Source organism: Pinus tabuliformis, chromosome 9 (genome assembly GCF_031772625.1).
Source record: "Pinus tabuliformis cultivar Carrire ecotype Pingquan chromosome 9, CPIR1, whole genome shotgun sequence".
Lineage (NCBI taxonomy): Eukaryota > Viridiplantae > Streptophyta > Pinopsida > Pinales > Pinaceae > Pinus > Pinus tabuliformis.
The window spans coordinates 1,346,607,397-1,346,630,697 of record NC_142307.1 but is presented as its reverse complement, the minus strand read 5'-3'; the positions used below and the strand labels follow the sequence as shown (position 1 = coordinate 1,346,630,697).

General features: G+C 38.0%; 1 protein-coding gene across 6 annotated transcripts in view; it reads right to left on the bottom strand.

Annotated features, from left to right (window-relative positions):
* LOC149153497 (uncharacterized) overlaps positions 1 to 23,301 on the bottom strand; it is a 746,732-nt gene that overhangs the window by 594,902 nt on the left and 128,529 nt on the right. For all 6 annotated transcript variants that reach the window (XM_089440793.1, XM_089440790.1, XM_089440791.1 and 3 more), the window contains one exon: positions 14,994 to 15,082. In XM_089440793.1, the coding sequence (XP_089296919.1) occupies positions 14,994 to 15,082 (89 nt within the window). The remainder of the gene's footprint in view (positions 1 to 14,993; positions 15,083 to 23,301) is intronic.

The following is a 23,301-nucleotide window of genomic DNA, read 5'->3' as shown; positions in this document are numbered from 1 at the left end:
GGGAGAAGTCAGTTACCTACTTCTCAGTAACTGAGTTGCAGTGCAGCAATTAGCGGTCGCAGTGCTAGGAGCAACATGGGCAACATATCGAGAGGGAGCTGCAGTACAGATGTAGCAGTCGCAATGGCAGTGTCATGGGCAGCAGTAAAGGAAGCAACAATGCAGTGGATGTGAGGCAGCAGGCGAAGCATCAGCACAAGTACCGGTGCAGAGGATCTGTGTGATGTTTCAGTAATGGAGCATTACTAGAGCACATTCCTCACTAAGAGAGAGCATTGATTTGTGGTAGCATCGGATGTGCTCTAGCCATGAAAATTGGTGGAGAGGCTACCGCACATAAGATCTCCAAGACCCAGAAATGGTTTGGGCAAGTTCCACCCGGTTGGAGAGATATTAAAATAATTAATATTTTTAATGGGGTTCGTACGTGTAAACTTAGGAAAACTAAAATATTAATGGGTATTAATACAAAATTGGGTGAGAATGTTCTAAATGACATGGATCAAGCCAAATCTAATCTTAGTCATTGATTACGGACTTAATCTCGGCCGTTGAAGACTCAACAAGAAAAGTATAAGAGGAGGCTTGAGGGTCAGTTGGAGATACACCATATTGATCAGTGGGTTTAATTTTCTGGAGTGGGGTTTTGCTGAGAGAATCGAGCTAGTGATCTATTGCAGCGAGGGGCAGTTTGGCACGAGGTTGAGAATACATAATAGAGAGGCAGAGATAGTACCAGAGAGACAGCGCAGAGTCTGGAGAGGCTGACGCATAGGCAGCTAGGAGTTACGCAGAGGTTGAAGACGCTAGCGTGGGTAACACAGAGGGTCTGAGAGCTAACGCAGAAAGCCTAGGGGCTGACGAAGAGGCTTCACTAACTATGTAGAGGCTAGCAGAGTTGACGCAAGGCTAAGAGGCAACACCGGGAGATTTTTCGGGGGGCAGACTGAGTGCTAGTGAGCCGAGAAAGGTGACACAGTCCCTGCAAAGTGACGCAGAGCAGTAGAGAAGCTTAGAGCAACTTTTGTTGTCTAGCTAAGGAGTTGTCGTAGCTGTTGTGGGATCGTTCATCCGATGATTGATCAGCCGGAATATCTATCTCCAAGGAGAGGTACTACTGCCGAGGGAATTCTCTGTTGGGTGAGCTATTTCTGGCACCCTAGTTGTATTCAGAAACTGCATAATAATAAAACCCTCATATCTGTTGCACCGGTTTTCCCGCATTGGGTTTTTCCAGGGACAATTTTCCAAAAATAACGGTGTCTCTTGTGTGTTTGTCTCAGTTATTTCAGTTGTTGATCTGTATATGAGTTAAGGCTGCATTTGTGTTTATTTCAGTATTTATATTTATAAATAACTTATTAAACAAATGAACAAGTAGGAGAAATTAAACCAAATAATGCAGTAGGGATTTCTAACGAGTCAAACTTGGAAATTTCAACATCTCACACACAAGTTTGAATTCTCTTGTAGCTGGGACGAAGTGCGAAAATCTCTTATTGTTGGGCAGAAGTGCGAAGTTCTCTTGTAGCTGGGAAAAGGTCTTCGTCATGTGGAGGGAAGGTCTAGTCTTGGTCTAGGGTGAAGAGTCTCAAAGCATACTATTGAAAGGAAGAATTATCTTGACTAGGTTTTCCCCTCAAGTGGGGTTTTGCCCTGGCATGTGCCTACATCTGGTGTCTATTGTTTTATGTGTTGTTGCTTTTGGTAATTGCTTGATGAACTAAAGAAAGAAGATATAACGAAGAGTAATAATAAGAAACATCACAAGTAATTATCAAGAACAAGAAAATATTTACTACATTTCTGATTTTATAACATGGTTTCATAGCTTTGGTGAAGAAGGAAGAAAAAGGTAGTCCCAAGTATTTGATCCATTCATAGGCACTATCTCAGGGAAGGAGTCGATTATATTCAAGGAAGATGTCTAACCCAATCAAGGGTGAGAACAAACTTGAAGGAGCCTCTAACTTCAGGTCCTGGAAGAAGAGGATTGACCTAATCCTCGAGAAGAACAAGGTGTTGGACATGGTAAGAGGAAATGTAAAGAAGCATACAGAAAAAGGCAGTGATGCTGACAAAGCGAAATACAGGGAATTAGAATCGGTGGCCAGGACTCTAATGTTAGAAGGGATAAAGGACAATCTTGTCCGTTTCATAGCTAACATTGATCATGCGCATGAAATGTATGAAGCCTTGTCGAAGCTATTTACTATTAAGAACATTGGACAAGTAACAAGTTTGAAGAATGAACTGAGGACTACGAAGATGATTAAAGAAGATATTGTGGCAACCTTCTCTGTGAAGATAGCTAGACTCAGGGATGATCTCTTGGCCATCAATGAGATTGTCCCGAACAAAGAACTTGTGATCACTGCTCTATAAGGATTGCCACCCTCTTGGGGTGCATTTGCTGCAGGTCTCAACAACTGGAAGGTAGCACCCACCTTTGAAGAATTATGGACCGCCTATAGTCAAGAAGAACTAAGGATCTCTATGGTTACCAATCCTGAAGGAGTATCAAATGCATACATTGCTCATCATAAAGGAAAGAGATCAAAGGGACCAAGGAAGAATGTTGACATGTCCAAGATAGAGTCCTATCAATGTCATAAGAAGGTCACTTCAAAAGGGACTGTCCTAACAATCCAAAGAATAAGAAGAGAGGAAGGGATCAAGCCAACCTTGCTATAGAAGGAGACTTAAAGAAAGTCAAGCCCCAAGAACCTGAGATTAAGGACTTACACTATTAAGTCCTTTCCTTGTAGCTTTATATATCTTGTTTTACATGTTTTAGAATTTATAGGTTTTTAACAGTGTTGATAATATCGGTATCGGGAAAATATCGGCGAGGCTCCAGAAAATATCTTATCGGCAATATCGGCGAAAATATCGGCAAAATATCGGCAAATATCGGCAAGCATAAAAAATGCATAATATATTCATTTTTTAAGATTTTTAAACATATAAAGCAATAACAACATGAAATAAACACATTGGCACATAAATATGAAGAAAACACTGATATATATGATGTCAAATAGAAATGATACATCAAAGGCGATACCAAATCCTGCTGATCCCTGATAATTGTCCATTCAAGGACTCAAATGTGGAGAACCAATACAAAATAACATCACATATATAAAAGTATCTCATCATCATGAGTTATATGTAGCATAACAAATAAAACTAGCAGCTATCTATCTGAAATCACTGCCCTCTCCCCCTTTTACGAGAAAACATGATGGGCTGTTTGCCAGGCCTGCCCCTAGTAGTAGGAGGCCCTCACCCTGCCTCTGCACCTAATGTCAAATAATGAGTGCTAGGTATGGGGCTATGCTCTCCTATATCTATAGCAGATGGTGTTGATGCTGATGCTCCCGCAGTGTCCTCCTCCTCCTCCTCCTCCTCCTCCTCCTCTGAGCGCTGCTGCTCCTCTGACTCCGAGTCCTCCTCTTGTTGCCCCTGCTCTAATGGATCATCTGCCACTGGCTCTAACCATGAAGGTGACTCCTCCAAGAGGGGCTCCTCAGACTCCACCCTCCACAGAGACAATACATCAATATTGTCTAAGCTAAGTCACATGACACGAGGACACGAGACACGGAGGACACATAAATATGAGTATTCAATACGAAACACAACGACCTGGAAACAAGACACAGGGGACACGTTTTATATATATATATATATATATATATATATATATATATATATATATACCGAAATATAGTTTTTTATCCATATTAAATTGCAGGTTGCAGCTTATCTAATCAAATTAAAATATAATTACTTCTCAAAGTTCATAGTTCACTTTAAAAAAATAAATAGAATCAAAATTTACTATTTAGAAATTAGAATGTGAATATTCAATGTTCATTGTTCATGTACAACTTACAAGCACATAAGAAAATAACTAAAGTCTAATCCTATTGATTTCCTCTGCCCCTCTTGCGAGAAAATGCCACAGTTTTCCCTTTCCCTCTAGATGTAGATGCTGGTGCTGGTGGAGTTGGCAGTGGAGTTTGCTATGCTCTAGAAGCTGAAGAATTAGAAGTAGGAGCTATAGGAGGTAGACCACGTCCTCTACTGGTGGCAGGGGTAGCCCGGGCAGGTGGTGTCACCTGGAAACATTACAATCTCCCAATCCTGAAATCCTAAAAAACTGATAAGTCTGCTGCATTTTGAATGAAATCTAAAATTCTACTTTCTCCATATGAAATCCAATGAGGCCGGAACCACTCTCAAACATCCTGAGTCATTTCATGGTAATGTTAAAAATTTAAGTAAAAGGATGAAAATGAAGATTAAGGAGAATGTCACTTTTACTTTAAGAATTTAACATTACCATGAATAGCATATCAATACTAGGGCCTAGAACGCTCAAACCCTCCTTGGCAGCAACCACATAGCTCTCCCCTTCCTTCTCCAGCAATCAGAAATGAAAATGATATGAAAAAAAACCAAAATCAGATTTTTATAGGCCATGCAGAAATTTTTTACAGTCACCGGGCGATATTTTCGATCGTCGCGCGATATTTTCCGAAATATCGGCGATATTTCGGAAATCGCGCGATATTTTCAAAAGCCGAAAATATCGCGATATTTTGTCAGCGATATATCGGCTCGCCGAAAATATCGCGATATTTCCGAATATCGCCGATATCTCGGCGATATTATCAACACTGGTTTTTAATATATTTTGGAAAAGACAATTTTGTATTATTTTTATAAGTTTGTAGGTATCCCTCTAGCTTTGGAGGGAGCCCCCAACAACTCCCAAAGATAAGTATTTCAAGTCTTTTCAGTTTTGGGTTCATCTACTCATTTAGCTTTGATTATACTAAATGCTAATCACCTTTCTCCCTCTATTGTCTTGATTAGGAAAAACGTCTGCGAGGATCTCTCAAGACGAGGTTAGTCAAGAAACAAAGGTATGCTCTAAATACATTGATTGAAAGGATCATTCATTTGATGATCTATTACTAACATTGCTATGTCTAAGCTATATTGAATCTTAGTGATTGTTGTTTGGGTGATTCATCTCTTGATAAATCTACCCACCCCACTCTTAAATAATTTTGTAGAACCCTAGACAGGTTCTAGAAAACCCTAACCAAATGGTATGCTATTAGGAATGTCTGAAACCCTAAGCTGATTAGGGATATTGTGAAATGATGTTTAAAGTTTTTATTGATGATGTCATGTTAAGGATTTTGGTATGATTAGGAAAATCTAACTTGTTAGAATGATACGGTCTAAAATCCCAAACTTTTGAAGTTTTGGTAATGTTAGGTTTGCTATGTTTCTACATTGGAACCCTAGCTCATTAGGGTTTGGTGCAATGTGTGACCAAGACCCTTATACTGTCTTAGAAATGTTTTCCTTGCTATGGGTATGTTTGTCTGATCAAAGCCTTGTGCGATCAAGATGGTTGTGTGTCTAGCTCTTGTTGATATTTGTGGAGTTGGGTTTGACTAACACATGATATGAAATGTATTTGCACGATGAACTCTAGACATATATAGATATGTCCTTTTGGTTGAAAGTTTGAAACCCTAGTTTAGTCTAGGTTATATGTAATAATGTTGTTGGACATATGATATGATTATGAATAATTATGATCTCCTAGATATGTGTGTTGACCTAGTCATTAATGGTCATAAGTTTTAGGATTTAATGGAAGTCCTTGTCTAAGATTCTAGGATGATGATATTTGGAAATATAGGGTTTTATAGCTAAACCCTAGTGAAGTAAGGTTGTTTGGTATGTGTGATATAACAATCTGAAATCTATTTAAATGATTGTTGGAAAATGTAAATCTAGGGTTTTGCAGTTAAATCCTAGTAGTGACATTGTCTTATATGTGTAATATAACAATCTGAGATCTATGTATTTAATGATTGTTAAGATGGTGAAAATAGAATTCTAGGGTTTTGGAGTTGAACCTTAGTCAAAGTAAAATCTCTTAAATATGATACTTTGAGATTTGTGTAAGATTGTTGAGATTATGAAATTGGAATTCTAGGGTTTTGGAGTTAAACCTTAGTCGAAGTAGAAATCTTTGATATATGATGACTATGTGATAATTTGAAATTTGTAAAAGATTGTTAAAATTTGAATTTTTGGTTGAGATTGATGTTTAATCAGAAATCTAGCGTTTGCAACTAACCCTAGTGGTAGTTGGTAATGTTAGTGACTGGTTGATTGAAAATCTAGGGGGTGGAACTAACCCTAGTAGAAGCTGGTCAGGTTAATGACTAAGTTATGATTAACTTTGATTGATTCTTTTGTATGAAATCTAGGATTTGTATGAAACCCTAGTGAAAAGTCTAACATATGTATTTTGAAAGGTTGTTAGATGCTTTGTAGATCTATATTTGTGTGAATTGTTTCTAGGGTTTGCTATATGTTGAAGGAAGGTATGTCATACCTTTGGAAGAAACATTGAAACCCTAGATGGAATGAGAAGTGTTTTGAAGTAGTCTACAAGATGTTGAAGAGTATAAGTCTCTTGTTTGTAATTGAATTTGGGTATCTGATATCTATAAAGATGAAATGCTTCCGTGATTCTGATATGGCTAACATCTTGCTTCTATAGATGTGGTTGTACTAGCTATTTAAGTTGTGCAGGTACAAAATCTTCAACTTGGTGAAGATGCTTGTTGATGTGATAAGCATGATGAGATTGATGATAACTCTGATGAAATGGTTGGAAGCCACAAAAGATTCTACGATGTCGAAAAAGAAGTTGATCTCCTGGAGGAAGCATGAATAGAAGAGATCTCCCTAAGATTAAGAGGAAGTGAGGATAAAGAGGTGCTTCCTAGTTGAGAGGGACATCATAGCTTGGTGTTAAATGAAGAATGAATTTCGAAGGATATGTTGTTGCATGAGAAGTAAGAAGGAAAACATATGATTGAGGAATCTTATGTCAAAGATTCAATTGATAGTCCTACTGTGGAAAGTTCAGAAGCAACATCAAGTTGTCTGAAAGACCTCGGAGGTTTATATTTGATTATATACATGTGAAAGTATATTATTGATTGGGGTTGTGTTTGTACAGGTGAATCTCTCGAAGGATTTGATAGCATGTTGGTTACCAATCAGTTTGATTGAGAGAGATTGGTTATTCTTGATCTTCTAGATTGAGGCTTTCTGAGTGAAGCATTACCTGGGAAGACATCTAGCTAGCATTTTGTGCTGATGTCCGGGTCTCAAAGTTGGAAAGGTGGTGTTGATTATTGAGGTATGTTTTGGATACACACTTGGATTTTTGGGTTGATGGTTAGCAAGTAAGCCTGAGGGTACCTAAAAGGGCTAAAGGCTTGAATCCATCTTAGTCCCACCTAGATAGATTACCTTGGTCAGGGATCTAGTCCATGGAATTGCGGTGCCTAAACTGTTCAGTGACTATATGGATAGATTTCCCTGGTCAAGAATCTAGTCCATGGCATTGCAGTGCCTCAAGTTCTTCATGGTTCATATAGTTTGACATCTTCCATTGTATTTGTACATTATGAATACCCCCCTAGTTAAGAGGGAGTGTTAGAAAATGGGACTATGTTCGGTCTTCAATAATGTACTTGAGTCATTACGTAATGTACTTGTCAAAAGAATAAAGAAAAAAAAAATTATTATTATTATTGTGACTTATTAAATCATGGGTTTCATGTTTGGGTCACAATGTTTTAGGTCAAAGTCCCCATCGTAGACTTCTAAGATTTATTTTGAGTCTATAGAGTCATTGTACATTTAAAGAGACCCTTCTTGGGCTTTTGAATCATGTAAAAAGGTTAAGTATTGAGTCAAATATCAATTATGTAACCTCCACACCATGTCGGCCTAAGAGAAGATCAAGTCAGCCTAAGGACCTTGTTCGACCCCACAAGAAGCCTATAAAAAGAAGCTCATCGAATTCATTTGGAGCATCATTCTCACACACAAGTTTGAATTCTCTTGTTGTTGGGAAGAAGTGCAAAAATCTCTTGTTGCTAAGCAGAAGTGCGAAGTTCTCTTGTAGCTAGGAAAAGGTGCAAAGTCTGTTGTCGAGAAGCCAAAGTGAATGCGAGTTTTAGGAAGTCTAAGGACACAAGGAAAATCGAAATTTTGACGTCTCTCTCTCTCTGTTTCGTGTCCAGATTGGGAGATCGAAGTCTTCCAAGTTTCACTGTTGTCGGAAGCTGCCAGTTGTCGTAAGTTGCTACATAGTCGAAGTTGTTGGGAAGAGGTCGAAATTCTGGGAGGCTGACTTGGTGTGGAGGGAAGGTCTGGTCTTGGTCTAGGGTGAAGATTCTCAAAGAATACTATTGAAAGGAAGAATTATCTTCACTGGGTTTTCCCCTCGAGGGGGGTTTTTTGCTTTGGCATGTTCCTACATCTGGTGTCTATTGTTTTATGTGTTGTTGCTTTTGGTAATTGTTCAATGAACTAAAGAAAGAAGATATAAAGAATCGTCATCACAAGTAATTATCAACAACAAAAAATCTTTACTGCCTTTCTGATTTTCTAACATTCGGCAAGTCGAAGTTGTTTGAAGTTGTTGGGCAAGTTTGTTGGAAGTTGTTGGGCAAGTCGAAGTTGTTGGAAGTTGTTGGGCAAGTCGAAGTTCCTAGATGTTGTTGTGCAGGTCAAAGTTGGTAGATGTTGTTGGGCAGGTCGAAGTTGCTGGAAAAGATGTTGGGGTCAAAGTTGGAGAAGTCGTTGGGGTTGAAGTTGTTGTTGGGAGGCCAAAGTTTGTTCTTGTAAGATGTAAGGAAATATCATCAAGAAGGAAGGTTGACTTGGTCTTGGAGGGGTCTTTGTCAAGGGTCTTAGATCTTGGAATTCGTCATTTGAAGATTCTATAAGAAGAGAAGAAATCACCTAATTTAATTGCCCCTAGATTTCTCAACATGGGATCAGAGCTAAGGTGACAAGTCAAGAAGAGGCAGCTTGAAGATCACGTCATTGAAGAAATATACATAAGGGTCGAGCACAAGGAAATCATTAAAGAGAGCTAAGAAGCACCAAGGACAAGTACTCATCTCAAAAGATCACATCATCACAAGGAGAAGAAGAACTCAAGGACCCTACGTCCACTCAAAGAAAGAAGCACTAAACATTTGAAGCATCTTGAAGCCTCCATATTCTACATCCCAAGGAAACAAGAAGCATTTCCATCATCATCAATGAAATCAAGGTGTTCTCCCTCTCTTTGAAGAAAGGATCACATCTCAAGCATATTTGAAGAAAGGCATCTCCAGAAAAAGAAGTATTGTCATCTTCAAGGAAGCAAAACATCATCAATCATCATCAAAAATCAAGAAGGCATCAAGTTGAAGATATCATCATCATAGGAGCATCTTCACTTGACAAGTAAGTATCTTTATATTTGTGTCTAAATCTACTATCAAAATGACTTCATTCTACAAGGAAAGCAATAAACTGGTTGGGTCATCAAATTTCCTTGCACGGAAGAAGAGGATAGATTTGATCCTCATAGAGAATGAAGTTATTGAATATGTGAAGGGTTCAACCTCCAATCCATCTAAAGAGCAAGCTCAAGCACTATCGAAGTATATGAAAGGGGAAATAAGGGCTCAAAGAATCTTTAATAGAACCAATCGAGGGTTCCCTCATCGCTTATGTAGCAAAGTTGGAAAAATCAAAGGATATCTATGAGAAGTTAGTAGAATTGTTTTCTGTAAGCACTGCAGGAGAAGTTATATCATTAAGAACCAAATTTTACAAAATGAAGGTATCAAAGGAAGAAGGGATAGCCTCATACCTTATGAGGGTGTCACAAATAAGAGATCAACTACCAGAATTAGGAGAAATAGTGTTTGATAAAGAAAGGAACATCGTTGTGCTCAATGCACTACTTGATGAATGGGGCAACTTTGTATCAAGTATCTATGGAAAGAAGGAAGCCACTCCATTCAGTGAACTTTGGTCATTACATAAGATTGAAGAAACTAGTTTAAAGGAAAAAACGATGTTGGATCAAATGAACAAGTTCAAGCATACGCTGCCATGGCTAGGAGAAAAGGAAAGTTTGGAAAGTTTGATCCTCGGAAAAAGAATAAGATCGATATGTCAAAAATACAATGCTATGAGTGTAATGAATATGGACACTTTAAAAGGAACTATCCAAAACTCAAGAAGGACAACAAGAAGAGAAAGGAAAGAAATGAAGCCCATGTACCCGAAGAAATGTTAGAATCAGAAAAGAAGAAATCAAAGGAGGAGGAAGTGTAAGATCTCTACTATGATTGAGATAATCTCCTTCACTTAGTTTTTTTCAGTTTTAGAAAGCATCACAAGTATGATAGGATGCATTATATCAGGATAGAGATGACATCATCATAGAAGCATGGAAGGATAGCTGAAGTAGAAAGTCTACATGGTTGTAGCAGTCATCCCAATAGAAAGAAAGTAGCTCATGGCATCTCCATTGAAAGCATATAAGGACAACCAAAGTAGCAATCTATATGGTTGGAGAAAGTCATCTAGCAAGATAAAGATAAAGAGATGATCATACATAATCATCATTAGAAAGGATCATTTGCAGAATGAGGATCATTAAGATCCTCCATTGGAATATTTGTTAGAAGATTCACCTCTACTTAAGAAGAAGCAAGTGTCTTGCACATGGTCTACATTCCACTTTATGTGGGATATATAGGTTAAAAGGATGGTGGTATGATGACAAAGATGTGCAGCATAACAAGTTGGTTGGAGTACTTTCATCTTCAAGCAAGGAAAGGAAGTTGCCCGAAGGAAGCCTCAATGACCACATGAAGGAAGAGATATTTAAATATTTGATAGATAAAGTCATGTCATATGGTTGCAGATAGAATGGGTAAAATGATCTATCTCATGAGCATGATAAAAGAAGAAGAAACTCTTCCTTTAGAAAAATGCATAAGGCATGTAGACAAGGTGCATTGAACTCTTCTACATATTGATAAGATGAAATCAACATAATATGACCTCATATGGAATATGAAGTGGTTGACAATCATGGTTCCTATGGTGAAAGAACCATGTAAAGAAGATCCTATGGAAAGCAATATGTGAAGAAAGAAAGGGGACTTCGTGAAAGATGCAACTATGGTTACATAAGATAAGATAAGTGATCAACATCTAATAGCAAGAAGGATTAACTATGACATCTCCATGAAGAAGGTATGAAGACCTTGATAGGTATGTTGGAAAAAGAGAAACTTGGTAATGGATGCTGTCTTGGAGATGGATTCATATATGTGCAGGATGTTGATGTTGCAAGAAGTTGATTTCATGACAAAAGGCCATCATAAAAAAGTAACTTTAATTTGATGTTCATTTTGAATTTTTTAAAACATTTGGATGGGTTGTTACAGGCCTACCGAAAGAGAGTTGTAGATGTCACCTACAACTAGTACTCATGTGATTGGATAGAAGATCCTAAAAGAAACATGAATTGGAAGAGCTAGTTGTATGAAGAAAAGCAAGATGTGAACTAGAAGATCACTTTCAAAATGAACAAAGAATGACTTTGATTTGGCACGGAAGTGTGCAATCAAAAGCTTCTCATTCCCCAACAGGCAACATGCTAATAACAAGATCTGAAAATACTATTTGACAGTAGTAATAACAGCAGTACAACAACAGTATGACAGTTGGAAAATAAACCCCCTATATTCTTCACTTAGATATCAAAGCACTTAACAATTGTCATTTTATTTATGTTTAAGCAACAAGACATATATGGCTCTAAATAAGCACGCATAAAGAACATATATAGCTTAAAATCAAATCTCGAAATTGCACAAGTGTTGGACAACTCAAAACTTCATTAATATGCCAAGATGAAGCACATGTACATACCATATCCCATAGTTTTAAAATTGGAACCCGGTTTCGAACCGGTCGCCTATCTAACCGGGATTCAAACCAAAACCGGATCAAAGCGGATTGAACCAGATTCAATAAACCAAGGAATTGAAAAAAATATATAGAACAAAAAAAATTAATGAAAAAAAATTATTTTTAAGAGTAAAACCATGATGAAAAACCATTATAGAAAAATATGCAAAGTCTTCTCATCTGCATACCATGTAAGGGTGCATATATCAAAATGGCACCGAGTGCAATATATATATCATCAACAAAATACATAACCAATGAGGCTCTAAATGGCCTCCAAAGTCCAAAAACAATGCTACAACTCAAACTAGTACACCACTAGCCTACTACAAATCACTAATCAACAAGATCACTCATCAAACTCATCACCACTACTACACATGGGATCATCACCAGGAGCTACATATGTCATAAACAACATCTGCCTCAGAGTCTGCGGACTCCTCAAATTCCTCTCAAACCTCAGTAACAGTACTAGGCTATTAGCGGTAGCAAGAGCAACAACACTAGGCATAGTAGAACTAGAAGCATGAGTTTGCCGAGCTGCACAACTACTGCTACCCTCACCATGTGCCATGCTTGGTCTTGGTGGTTCGCTTCCTTCATCTCCTAGTTCAAATACCAGATCTGCATTGGGATCAACACCCCCCAACTCCATGGCAACAATATCAAAATCACAATCAAACTCAGCTGGTTGAGTCTCATCCACCCATTCTAAACTTAAAGTGCTTGAAATTTATATTTCATAGTAATAAACACACCTGCTTGATGTATTTGAATCTTTTCCTTAATTAGCACCTTAAACATTTTTCTGCATTTTGGGACAGCGATATAAGAATGCCACAATTTAGTTATTGGGATCTCAATTAGCCCTTATTTTAGTGGAAAAAGATCTTCAAGACATCAGTTCGTACATTCCATTTCCCCAATAAAATTTCTAGGCACTAGTAATTCTTCCCAACCCTCTTAAAATCATAATCTTATTATCATACTTTGCTGGTTTGAAATCTGAAGTTAGATATCATTCCTAGCAGCCTAAATGTACCAATCTGTGGGCCTAAATGGGAATTTGTATAAAATAAAATAAATCAGCCGGTGTAGACATCCTCTTTCCCAGCAAAAGACTCCCTCTTTCGCTGTCCTAAAATCCAAAATATATTAACTTGTTCATAAAATCAGAATTTTCTTTAAGCCTAAAAACGCTATTGTTTTATCATCCTTTGCTAGGCTTATTTGATGGGTAACAAATATGGAATTTACAGCAGTAATTTACATTAAAATCCAAATTAAAATTGAACCTAAGAAGCCTGCCATTTCACCATATCTTGTAGGCTCATTTTCTGTCTTGATAATTCTGGAATTAACAGTTGGATATCATCATAAAACAAGATTTACATTCAGTCCCTTCAAACCCCTTTTTATTCATCTTCTTGCCTCCAGGACTTAGAGTTTAGGGATTCCCCGCTTTGAGTTGGAAATCAACCAACCTAAAGAGCAGGAATGGGTTATTGAGGTGACAGTGAATGACCCCTTCAAAGTTGCCTTTAGGTCTTTACCTTGTGAGCTAGGACTTCACCTTGTCTGAGCACTTCAGCAGTAACATCCTGGTGTCATTGACATGGATAAAGTCCATTTATGGGATCATGAAGAGTATGCTTCAACATTGTTGATGAATCAATCATTGGAAATATATTATAAGAACTCATCTGACTACTCCACAAGAAGAAGGTACACATAGGAGATACTCCACAGGAAGTTCATCTAAAAGACTTTTTCCTATTGCTGAACTGGAATATTACTATAGAAAAATAATTAAAAAGGCTTCTCAATCTTCAATCATAGAAGGCCGGTTTTTTGCGGGCCCGACCAGTTAGGACCGTTTAGGTACCAAACCAGCGAGTTTGGTACCTAACTGGTCCTAACTGGCCAATGAATCAGGTTTATTGCTCCACTTAGCAAGCTTGGGAGTCTTAGCAAGATCGGTCGTCTGACCAGCTGGCTAATTTCTGGTACAACCCATCTGGTTTCTAAAACCATGCCATAGCCTTATCTCAAGGCTAGTAGGCCAACAGAAGTGAGGCACTACACTCTAAAATACATGTGTCATGCTCCAAGGTGATCTAGCTATGGAATGAAAGTCCACATCCTCACATCCTAAGTCTTCACAGACTCCATTGATCCTTCTAAGCAATGTACTCCACTAGATCAGCTGTCCCTGCAAGAACACTGCAGAAGCCACAAGTCTCCCTAAGCCATCTCCAATCCTCTGAATATAAATTTAAGCTGCCACATGCCAACTAGGGCCTGATGCCTTCCTCCAAATCACACATTATTCCTCATTCCATGTAGGGTGTTGTCCAAAGAAGTGGATCCTTCATGGGCCCCTACAAAGGGTATCCACCAAACTATCAAGAGAACTCCAACACCTAAGGGAAGAACACTAAGCCAGCAAACATCTAAAATTAAGAATCCACTGAGAAAGCCATCTCAACTATGCACATCTATCAAGAACTATCTCTCATGTGCCAACCCATCTTGAACCATTCAAGGGCTGAATATAAACCACATACCCCAACTCAAATGAAACATCCAAAGCATGATGTAAGCACTTTTAAAGTAACCCCAAAAGTTAACAAGCAATTCCTTTGGTCACTTGTTGAACATTACTAAAATGATCTTATCTTATTAACACTCTAAATCACCAAAGTCTAATGCAATGAAGGAACTTTACTACCATTAGATATATCATATAAGTTGACCTTAGTTAAGAAAGCAGTTAGGTAAAATGGTAGCACAACTTCCTCATAAGAGAAATAAAAGGAGAACCCCCTCGTATTAAATGACTCCATTTCAATAAAGTTTAGAATCTCAGACTACATTATATTCATTTTTAACACTTTGTATTTACTTTGTTTCACTGTCAGTACTTTGAACTAACAACCTTAAGAGATACACTTTCAAGAGGATTGACCCTCCTTCAATACTCTATTCAATTAAAAGAACAATTCTACATATTGTAGTTAACCCATCCATGTTTATATACATGGATACACATTAAGATAAAGTATATTTGGAACAAAAGTAATCCTTAATTAACCAACCTCGTCTTGATTAGTTGGATTCCAGTGGACAGCATCAAACTTCTCATGTGTAGAAATGTGAAATATGGGTTTTGTATCATTTCTAAAATCTGTTTTAAACAAGAAAACCCAAAGAAAGTGAGAGTATAAAACACATTGAATGAAAAAGTTAAAAATTTCTACAAGGCTAGTCAAGCGCTCTGATAGACAATCCTATAGAAATCAATTTTTTGATGTGTTATAATGGTATCTCTAACACATTGGTATTAGATAGATTCACACAATGGTCTACAGTATCTACATTCAGAAGAAGTATGAGCCAAACCCAAACCATGACCTAAATATGCATACATGGAAATGAAAGACACTAATTTAATGAAAGCAATGACATTCATGTAATTTTCAATCAATCAGAACCAATCGAGAAATAAGTTCTACAAGCAATATTCTTGTGTTCCCTTCCGAGAGTAATGTGTGATATTCCCACTTAGCAATATTGCTAAGGAGGAATATCAATTTTGCCAATTTTGTCTTATATTGCATTTGCACTTAGGAAAAGTGGGTTATGGGGCCCCACTTGAGTTTTGAAGCTAAGGAAAGGCCCAAAGATTAGAGAAAAGGAAGAAAATCCCCAGAGCACCAGCACCACACAGGCAGGGGTTCTAGCAGAGGGGGAGAGACATTAGGGCTCCACCACCGAGAGCCAACTAGGGGCGAGGACAGTTGGATGAGGAGACCTGAAGAAATCTCTGGAGGAGGAAGCTATGCTTCACTTGTCAAGAGTCGTGGGCACCAGGGCATAGATGCACAACGGGCAAGGCCCACTACATTGAGGTCTACTCGGACAGTGACCAGGAGAACGATGTAGAGTTGGAGGCAAGTGGAGATGACAGTGTGGCACACGTGGGGAGGGGACCACCACCATCAGGGGGGCCCTTTCGCACCAATAGAAGGGGTCCTTGCATCCTTACGTGGGGTACCGAATTTTTTGACATTGAGGATCAGAGGCACAGTGCAGGGGCAGCGTGTCTCAGTTTTGAGCAGACAGATGGGGCACAAGAGGCTTTCGAGTGCCTCAAACAGGTTATGAGCAACGCCCGGTGTAGACACTTCCAGATTTCACACAGCCCTTTGTACTTGAGTGTGATGCATCAGGGAAGGGCGTAGGAGCAATCTTGATGCAGGGGGGACACCTGATAGCTTTTGAGAGCTGAAAGTTACTACCCCACGAGAGGTTGTACTCCATCTAGGACAAAGAGATGCTAGCCATCATGCATGCGCTAACCAAGTTCAGGCAGTACTTAGTGGGAAACAGGTTCCAAGTGAAGACAGGCCACAATAGCTTCAGATTCTTCTTGGAGCAGAAGCAGCTGCAAGAGAGGCAACAGAAGTGGGTGAGCAAGCTTCAGGCATACGACTTTGACATTGAGTATGTCAAGGGTAAACACAATGTGGTAGCTGATGCGTTGTCCAAGAGGTCAGCCACCATTTCATTGATGAGCATTGCGCCAGATTGGAGGGCACAGTTGCTAGTGGAGTATTCCAAGGACCGATTTGCATGTGAGGTCCTTGATGGTGCAGTGACAGATGACTGGTATAGGGTGATGAACGAGGTGATTTACTTTCGAGACCGGATTTATTTAGTGCCCAACTCCCAGTTGAGGGAGAAGATCATGTAGGTTGTCCATGACTCATCGTTAGTCAGACATCAAGTGTCCACCAAGACACATAGGGCTATCAAGGAGCGCTTTTCATGGGGGGGCCTTAAGGATGATGTTTTGAGGCACGTCCAGGAGTGTGATACGTGCCAAAGGAACAACAGTGAGCAGACACACCCTGTTGGGTTACTACAGCCTCTTCCTATCCCTGAGGGGAAATGGCAGAGCATATCGATGGATTTTATTACTGGGTTGCCTACAGTCCATCGCGGTGGTAGACAGATTGACGAAGTTTCCCCACTTCTTCACTATTTCAGCCTAGTCTTCAGCCTCACAGGTAGCTGAACTGTTTTTTAGGGAGGTATTTTGGCTTCATGGTCTTTCGAAGACCATTGTCAGTGATCAGGATAGCAGGTTCATGGGGGATTTTGGCAGGAGTTATTTTGACTGGTGGGTACAAAGCTCACCTCGAGTACTAGTTACCACCCCTAGATTGATGGGCAGACAGAGATCATGAACAAATGGATGGAGGGCTACCTAGACAACTATGTGACGGGCCATTAGAGTGCATGGATACGATGGTTGCATTTGGGCGAGTACTGCTACAACACAATGTACCACATGTCCATGGGTATGTCCCCATTCAGAGCTTTGTACGATTATGATGCATTATATTTCGCTAATGTGATGTTTGGAAACAGCGAGGCCCCTAGGGCCAAGGATTGGTTTCAGGAGGGCCAAGATATTTTGTGGGCTCTCAAGGATAACCTACAACTTTCAACAAGTAGAAGGAGTAGCTGGTAATATTTCAGCAACAAAGTAATATTTCATAAACAAATAGGAAGGGACAACAAGAGTTAGTTCAGCCGAAAATGAGCAGGAAATAGAAGGGACAACGAGAGATATTTCCACAAAAAATGAGCAGCAAATAGAAGGGACGACAAGAGATATTTCAGCAGAAAATGAATTGCAAATAAGAGGGACAACAAAAGATATTTCAACAGAAAATGAGCTGCAAATAGAAGGGACAACAAGATATATTTCAGAAGAAAATGAGAAAGGGAGAAGCTCTTGACTTCTTATACTTGTCTTCACCAGAGCTATGATACCATGTTGAAAATTGATGTTTTGTACTGAAACAATTACTTAAAATGAAACTTTTTCCAACTACAATATTGTTCTTCATTTTCTTGATATCTCATTGTATTTTGTTTTTCTGCTTAAAATTTGATTTCTAATAGAACAATCTAGTTGGGTTTTCCCCTTGTGGGTTTTGCCTTGTTCATTGGACCTAATTTCTCTGTGTCTCATTGTGTTCTTGGTTGTCTTCTATTTTGCATAAGGTTGTCTTCTATTTTGCATAAGGTTTATATGGTGTATGTTCTATCTACTATTGCTAAACTGATATTGTAGTTGGAAGAAGTTTCCTTTTAAGTAATTGTTTCAGCATAGAACATCAATTTTCAACATGGTATCATAGCTTTGGTGAAGATAAGTACAAGAAATCAAGAGCTTCTCCCTTTCTCATTTTTTGCTAAAATATATTTTGTTGTCCCATCTATTTGCAGCTCATTTTCTGCTGAAATATCTTTCGTTGTCCCTTCTATTCGCAGCTCATTTTCTGCTAAAATATCTCTTGTCGTCCCTTCTATTTGCTGCTCATTTTTGTGGAAATATCTCTTGTTGTCTCTTCTATTTCCTGCTCATTTTCTGCTGAACTAACTCTTGTTGTCCCTTCCTATTTGTTTCTGAAATATTACTTTGTTGTTGAAATATTACCAGCTACTCCTACTTGTTGAAATTTGTTTGACTAAATCAAGATGTCTTCTTAATTTAAGAATGAAGAGAAGCTAGTTGATGCTTCGAATTTCTTCGCTTGGAAGGCCAGATTGGATACGTGATGTACTGGAGTATGTTGAAGGAGAGGTAGCAGAACCAGCGAAAAACTCTAATGCTACCATAAAGCCCAGATACAAGAAAGGAGAAGTTAAGGCTAAAAAGATTATACTTGATTCTCTTGGAGACCATCTCAACACCTATGTCTCCAACTTGAAGAAATCCAAAGAAATGTATAAGTTGATTGGAATGTATCAAGTGAATAACTTGAGCCAAATTCTTGCTTTGAAGAATCATCTCAGGGATGTTAAGATGAACATAGGAGAGACCATTCAAGCATACTTCATGTAATGACAAAACTTGAGTCACTGATTATTAGCATGCTTACGAGACGTGTGTATGATAGCTACATACACATGCATCACAGGCATTGCACTAGTATGCATCCTAATTTAATCATATAAACGTCTATGTAAGAAAATGAATTAGTTTTTAAAAGTATTAATTAATACCTTATTTATTAAGTAGAACAATAAAATATATTTATTTATTTTATTAAATAAAATTTTATTTAAATAATAAATAATTATTATTACAATGGACAAGATTTACTTTACTTCATAAATCTTTGGACAATTCATGATAAGGTACTTAAAAGAAAATACTATTCTCGAAGTCGGTTGAGATGATAAGGTTAAAATCTCATTTAATGAATAATGACCAACTCAAGTGAAAATATCTTAATGGATAAGGTTAAATCTTAAGATTAATTGGAGGCTAAGTCACAGGACACGTCCCCTAGGGTCCCGTGTCCCGTATTTTACGTATTGGACACGAAAACGGCCCTAATACGTGTCCAATACGATTTTTAACGTGTCATAAAAATCGAATACGTATTCGACGTTTTCCATTCGTGTCATAAATTTTGAATACGCGTATTTTGTACATAGAATACGTTGCCCTAACGTATTTCGATGTTTTGAATACGTATTGAAAAAAAAACATGGTTTTAGATTCTACATTTTTACATGGTAATGTTCCTTCATGCTGATCAGGAGTATATCATCCAATGACATTGACAGAAAAGGATATTATCAGAGATAAGTATCTGGTCCGAGCATAGGCCGCTGGCCCTTAAAAGAAAAAACGACAGTGTCCTTATACATCTAAAAGTCAGAATATTACATTAAGTTCCGCAGTATGAAAATATAAAAAGGCTTTAAAAAAGTTGCACAGGAGTAAACAGAGATATGATGATCTTGTTTGTCCATTATAATCCGTTCTCCTCTGGCGAGGTTCAGTCCATCCTTTGATAGTCCACCATCAGCTTCCTAATTTCACTCCCTGTAGATGTGCTTGAATGTGATATATGAAAAAGTTGCTTCTAATGCCCGTGTCTTATTAAAGAGAGTTTGCAAAGTGAAGTTTCTTGTTACATAGTACATACTCCTTCCTCATCCATATTATAATTAGGAGGGAATCACTGAAGACCTGTAAATGTGTTAATCTTTGTTCCCTTTCTAATGTCAGAATAAGTTTTAGCCTTAAACACTGAACAGTGATACATTTTGATTTTGATGACTTAATGGAAAATCTGCATTTTATGGTTTTAATATCTAAGTTCTAAATTTATAATTAGTAGTAAGTACTTACTAAGTTACTACTTAGTTTCTTATGTGCATGTAAGTTGTAAATTTTGATTCTATTTATTTTTTTAAAGTGAACTATGAACTTTGAGAAGTAATTATATTTTAATTTGATTAGATAAGCTGCAACCTGCAATTTAATATGGATAAAAAACTATATTTCGGTATATATATATATATATATATATATATATATATTATTAAATATATATAAAACGTGTCCCCCGTGTCCTGTTTCCAGGTCGCTGCGTTTCGTATTGAATACCTCGTATTTACGTGTCCTCCGTGTCTCGTGTCCTCGTGTCATGTGACTTAGATTGGAGGAAAGGGAGGTGGGGTTTCTTGGGAGGGGAGAAACCTTCCCTATATAAACATAATCGAAAGGAGAAGTAAGGGGGGGAAAGAAAATCAGTCTGTTTGAGGGATGAGCCGAGGGCTCGATTTTGGAACTGTAAATTGGGAAATTTTGAGCTGTTCTTGGAGTTTTGGGCACGGGGGCCAGTGGACTTCCATTTCGAAGTCCTCTAGATCTGGGAACCGCAGAGGTTGATCCCAGATAGGCAGGGAGGAATAAGTTGGTTTGGTAATGGACTCAGAAAACTTGGAGCAATGTGATCAACACCAGACGGGAGAACCAGGTACGTAGAGAATCAGGTACGCAGATGCATTTAATTTGATAGAATTTTGAAAAAGGAAATCTGTCAATCTGATTAAAATATAAAACTTAATATCAGTCTTTACAGTCTTTACATTTGATTGAAATGGAAAAACAAGCCTTACACTTCATGAGTGTATCTAAAATTAAAGATCAGCTTTCTACAGTTGGTGAAATTGTATCTGATAAAGAGCTTGTGTTGATTACAATTGGAGCTCTTTCTCCAACTTGGGAAACTTTTATTACTACCATTAGCAACAATGGCAAGTTTCCTTCATTTGATGAGGTCCTGGGAAATTGTAGTCAAGAAGAGGCCCGAATAATTTCCAGAGGAAGAATCCCTAAGCATGAGGAGGGAGAACCTATTGCCTTTGTTGTCCAAGGCAAGAAGTAGAAAGGAAGAAGAGGCCATCACTATTTGATAAATTTTGCTCCCAGTTCCTTTAAATGGAACAGAGACTTGTCAAAAGTCCAATGCTACAATTGCATAAGCATGGTCATTATGCCCGTGAATGTCCAGAAAGTAGAAGAGCATCAAGATCCAACTACAACAATCGTACCAATAAATTTGATTATAGAAGAAGAAGAGAAGCTCTTTTTTCTCGTAAAAAAAGCTATCGTTCTTCAAGGAACCCAAGGTTGATAGTGGTGCCTCAAGCCACTTTACTGGTTATAAAGAAGTGCTCTCAAATTTGGTTGAGAGGGAGACAGATTTGAAAATCATTCTTGGAGATAATTCTACATATCCTATAAACAAATCTGGTTTTGTTTCTTTCCGTCTATATCAAGGTAAAACTATATCACTTCAAGAAGTTATATATGTACCTGGTTTGGAACACAATCTTGTATCCATATCTACTTTAGAAGATAAAGGAACGAAAGTTGTTTTTTATAGATAGTAAAGTTCTCACTTGGCCGATGAGATATAGCATGAGAGATGCCTTCACTCTAGGTTCAAGATGTGAAGGTTTGAATAAGGTCAACGGAAGACTAATTCATGCGCTAATCCATGACAACAATCATCAAAGTGAACTTTTGCATTGGAGGTTCATTCATTTACACTATAAAACATTACCTCATGTGAGAAAGATGGTTTTTGAAATGTCAGAAATTAGAGCAGATCATGATGGAATTTGCCAAGGATGCACAAGTGGAAAGCAAGTAAAGGGACCATTTCCTTCAAGCAAAAACAAAACTAATCAGGTACTTCATCTTATACATTCTAATTTATGCGCACCTATGCCTATAACTTCTCTTGGTGACTACTTCTATTATATAACCTTTGTAGATGTTTTTTCTTGCAAGACATGGATTTATTTTTTGAAAAATAAAAGTCAAGAATTTAACATGTTTAAAGACTACAAAGCTCTGGTAGAAAAAGAAACTAGAAAGCATATCAAAATCTTCAGATCTGACAATGGGGAAGAGTTCACTTCCAATGATTTCATTGACTTCTGCAAAGAAGATGGAATCAAGAAAGAGGCCATTATACCATATAACCCAGAACAAAATGGTATGGCCAAAAGAAAGAACAAAATTATCATGGAAGTAGTCAAAGTTATGTTGCACGGTCATAAATTACCAAAGAACCTATGGGGAGAAGTTGTTAACACAATTGTCCATGTCCAAAATAGATCTCTTCACCATGTCCTAAACAACAAGGCCCCTGAAGAAGTTTTCACTAGTGAAAAGCCCGAGGTTGGGCAGCTGAGGATCTACGGTTGTCCTGTCTACTTCCATGTACCAAAATAAAAGAGGAACAAGTTGGAAGATTTAGATAAGAAAGGTACGTTTGTTGGTTATTGTGAGAATTGTAAAGGATACAAAATATACATACCTGGTCAAAAAAATATAGAGTTTAGCAAGGATGTAACATTTGAGGAAGATACAGCTCTTGGAAAGGCAAGAGACACTACTATTCCTCTTGCTAATGTTGATAGACAAGATGATGTATTTGAAATAAAAGAAGATCCTGAGGTTGAAACTAATCTTGTTAATGAACCCATGGAGGCCATGGACCCCTTGGATCCTCCTCCCTATGATCCTCCTGCTAGAAAAAGACCATTATGGCTTCATGACACTCTACGAGATGTTGATAAACATGTTTCCCCAGAGAAACCTTTAGAGAAAGTAAGAAACCATGTCAGTTCCAGGGATATGTTATAGCCATGAGCAACATTATTCAAGTTGAACCATGCACTTTTGAAGAAGTTGTGAAAGATCAAGTGTGGAAAGATGCAATGGCTGAAAAATATGAGTCCATCATTCATAATGATGTATGAGAAGTAGTTTCAAAACCCCAAGGTCAGTCTGTTGTGTCTTCTAAATGGTTGTATAAAATTAAGCATGGTGTTGATGGCACTATTGCAAAATCTCGTGTTCCATGACAAGTCTAAGCACAGTATGATCAAATATCACTATATCCAGGATATGGTGCAGAGGGGAGCAGTGAGACTCCATCATATTGCTCCTGATGATCAAATAGTTGAAATACTTACCAAGCCTTTGCCGAAAGGGAAGTTCTTGGTTTACAG